A 3,620-nucleotide genomic window follows, 5' to 3' on the forward strand; every position below is an offset into this window, starting at 1 on the left:
TCTTTTTCTGTTTCCCAAAATATATTTAATGAACAAGTACTACTTTCATGATTAAGAGGGAAAGAGAATTTGAGCATCTGTATCTAATGTGAAAGAGAAATGAGAGAAAAAAACGAGAAGCTACTGGATTTTGCAGGAGGGTAAGAATAGGGGTAGGGAGACACCTTCAAGAGGGCGATGTCCTTGGAAGAGAGGAAGTCATGATGGGGAGGGAGACAGGGTGCGCAGTGACACAGAACCAGGAGCTGTCGTGGCCGAGCCGGCAGGACCCCCCTTGTGAGGAGCACACCGAAGCTCACCCCCTCCCGCCGCAGGGCCCGCGCCTTCCTTCGGAGGAGCTGGTGTGCCCAGGATCTAGGGTCGCTCCAGCTGCCCGCCACCCGCTCACGGGGGCCGCTGCTGCCCCGAGCTGCCGGCACCTGGGGAGGATGGGGGTCTCTGTGCTCCTCTTCCTCGTTGCCTGCCTGCTGGCTCCAAGTGACACTGCTGTCCTGGGGCGCTGCGTGGTGGCCAGGAAACTCCACGAAGGCGGCCTGAGCGACTTTGACGGCTACAGCCTTGAAAACTGTGAGTAAGCCCCTCTTGGCCCCCTCTGTCCTCCCCTTCTTTCCCTCCGGCCCCTGTCCGGACATCCACAACTTGAGTTCTCCCAGCACTCACCTCCTCTTCTGTCTTAAGGGTGTGCCTGGCTTATTTTGAGAGCAAGTTCAACCCCACGGCCGTCTACCAGAACTTGCATGGTGGCTACATGGGCCTCGGCCTCTTTCAGATCTACAACAATAACTGGTGTGACCGCGGCAAGAACCTGTGGCCCATGCTGTGCTCTGGTAGGTCCCCTCCCTCTGTGGGGCACTGGCACCACAGCGTCGAGCTCCGAGGTCTGCCTGCCCAAGGGCAGGATTTATGAGTTCGGGGCAGGGAGGCGGAGGTCCTGGCAGGAATTGGGCCGAGCTGAGTCAGGGGTGCAGCCGCAGGGAGGCTGAGTGCCATACTGCCAGGGCCTGTGGTGAGAAAGAGCAGCGGTGACTCAGGCACCATGGCCTGGGACAGAGCAACGGAGACCACGTCCGGGTGGGCACGGAGGGCGTTGGGATGTTGAAAGGAGGCTGCGGGCATCAGAGCCAATCCTGGTTTGAAGCGTGAGAGCAGAGGGCTCTGGATGGGCCGCCTTTGACCCACACTCGGCCACCACACCCTCCTCCAGGGTGACAGATGCTGCTACTTTTACAGACAGAAGTGTTACTGGGAGGACATAGGAGTAAGACATCACAAGAGGAGCTTTAACCAACGCTCTTAGGGGGTCCCAGGTACCTGTGATAGAGAGGAGGCAGTTGCCCAGGGTTCATTCCTTCCATGAACATTTACTGAACCCCCGGGAAGTGCCAGCCTCATGGAGTTGACATTCCAGCACTTGCTAACTGCCAGGTACTCCCCTGGTCTTCACAACGACTCCCCAACATGGGCACTGTTATTATACCCATTCTATAAATGGTGAAAGTGAGGCCCAGAGAGGCCACCCAGCTGGTAGGTGGTAGAACTGGCAAGAAACTAAGAGAAATCCTTAGAGGCTAAAAAGAGGGGCAGGACAAATAGGTGAACAGTTAAGCCAGTGATGACTCTAGGGCGTCTGATTCCCTGTGACTTCACGCCCGTGTTTAAGGTCACTGTGCAGCCTGGGCCTGGGCAAGGTGACGAGGTGCACTGGGACCTCCACAGAAAGCTGGGACCCCAGAGAGCTAACCTGTCAGCTGAAGGTGTGAACTGGACACCCCAAAGTGGTGACATTCTAAGTAAACTGGGTGAAACAGTGCTCTCTGGGACTTGGTAACCACAAGCCACAGGACCCCCAAGGAAGCGAGGAGCCATCCAGAAGTACTGGACCGTGTGCTGAGTCCCGCGGACAGTTCAGAGGATTACATACTTTCCTTGTCAGGCAGGGTGGGGGACAGAAAGAGGACAGGATTTGAGGCCAGACAGAATCTTGGCTCCATTTCTTACTAGTTACGTGATTTCAGCTTCAGTTTTCTCATCTGTAAAACAGAGAAGATAGTAGTACTTACCTCACAAAGTTCTTGTGCATTTTCAATACACTGTCATGTTTGTGAAATGCTGAGCACAGTGTCTGATAGACTGCCTGATGCCTGATGAATACAACTTTACTTCCTTTAAGGAATGTACAAGGTAGTTGGGGGTTAGGATATATGGATTGTACTGTTTGGATAAGCAGATCCAGGTTGGGAATGAGTGTGAATGAAGTCTGGGAAAAAGAATTGTATATGATGCTCAAGCTGTGGATATCAGTGAGGGAGCTCCCACTATCAGGGTGGGAATCATCTCCTGCCCTTGACATGTCTTGAATGGTGGGGTCATGGAGGAAGGCAGTGGAAGTTAGGTTGTAGAAGTGGGCAGGTATGTTGGGGCAAAGTTGGCTACACAAAGGATTTGGGGTTCTGTTTTATAGGCAACTAGGGGGCACTGAAATAATGTTTTAAGGAAAAGCAATCAGATTAGATTAGGGAAGGGGAAGACTGTAGCATAGGCAGGAAGGAGGGTATTGAAGTAGTCCTAAGCAGGAGGGCCTGGTTTCCACAATCCCAGGAGGGAAAGGATGGGTGAATACAGACATGTTGTTCTTCAGAGGCACCTCTGGACCCTCTCACCTGCTGGTCCTCCTGCCTAGAACAATCTTCCTTCTGTGACTCCCTCAGCTCGCTTTCCTTTCCTACTCCTTTAGATGTCTCTTGGCCAAATAACCTTTCCTTGACCTTTTCAAGTCTGAATTCAAGTCCCATGTCAAGGTGCACTTCCCCATCTTTCCAGGTATCCTTTGTTTTATAATTAGTTGTCTATAACCCTTACCTACCTGCTTCCAGACTACAGGTTCCATGAAGGCAGGGATGGATTTATTGTGTTTGTCATTTTATCTCCACTGCTGCTTACATTGCCTAGCACAGAATATTCACTATAATACATATTTTTAATGAAAAGATTATTATAATGATTACAAGAAAAAATCAATAGATTTAGTAAAAGATGACTACATGATGCTACCTCCCAGTGTTGTCTGAAGAAAAATCTAGGGGTAGATTTATTCTTGGAATCACACGTAAGCCTCTCTAATGTGGGTACCCTGTGCCTTCCCTGATATCACTCTGACTTAATCTGCCAAGTAGTGTTATCATATCATTCCACTTAATTTTCTCCACAGCTTTACTGAACCCAAATTTAAAGAAGACAATTGAATGTGCCAAGAAAATTATAAAAGGAAAAGAAGGGATGGGAGCATAGTAAGTGATACATCATTAAATAGCCCATATTAATGACTTTTACCCAGTATCTTTAATCTTAATTTTGGCTTACTAGTAGGATCCTGCTCACCTAGTTAAGCAGTAGAACACCATTAAGTTCTGCAACCCCAAGGCCTCAAAGGAAAGAAATAATTATCAGACAAATTGCCTTAAGTTGACCATTATTTTTCCCTCAAATTTTGTTTAGAGTTGTACAGGGTGCTAGTTTGAGCACCCTTGAAATAAATCCCTGTGTGTATGTCTGAAAATTTGTCTCACATAAATTACCATAAGAGTTTTTGAATACTATTAAGGTTCTTTCATGCTGTGAAA

General features: G+C 49.1%; 1 protein-coding gene across 1 annotated transcript; it reads left to right on the forward strand.

Annotated features, from left to right (window-relative positions):
- The first annotated feature begins 236 nt into the window (after positions 1–236).
- LYZL4 (lysozyme like 4) lies at positions 237–3,315 on the forward strand. The gene is made up of 3 exons (XM_017672983.2): positions 237–567; positions 678–827; positions 3,209–3,315. Exons 1-3 carry the CDS (start codon positions 429–431, stop codon positions 3,286–3,288), a joined length of 369 nt encoding a protein of 122 aa, XP_017528472.1. The 5' UTR covers positions 237–428; the 3' UTR covers positions 3,289–3,315.
- The last annotated feature ends 305 nt before the right edge of the window (positions 3,316–3,620 follow it).

The sequence above is a fragment of the Manis javanica genome, chromosome 3 (genome assembly GCF_040802235.1).
Source record: "Manis javanica isolate MJ-LG chromosome 3, MJ_LKY, whole genome shotgun sequence".
Taxonomy (NCBI): domain Eukaryota; kingdom Metazoa; phylum Chordata; class Mammalia; order Pholidota; family Manidae; genus Manis; species Manis javanica.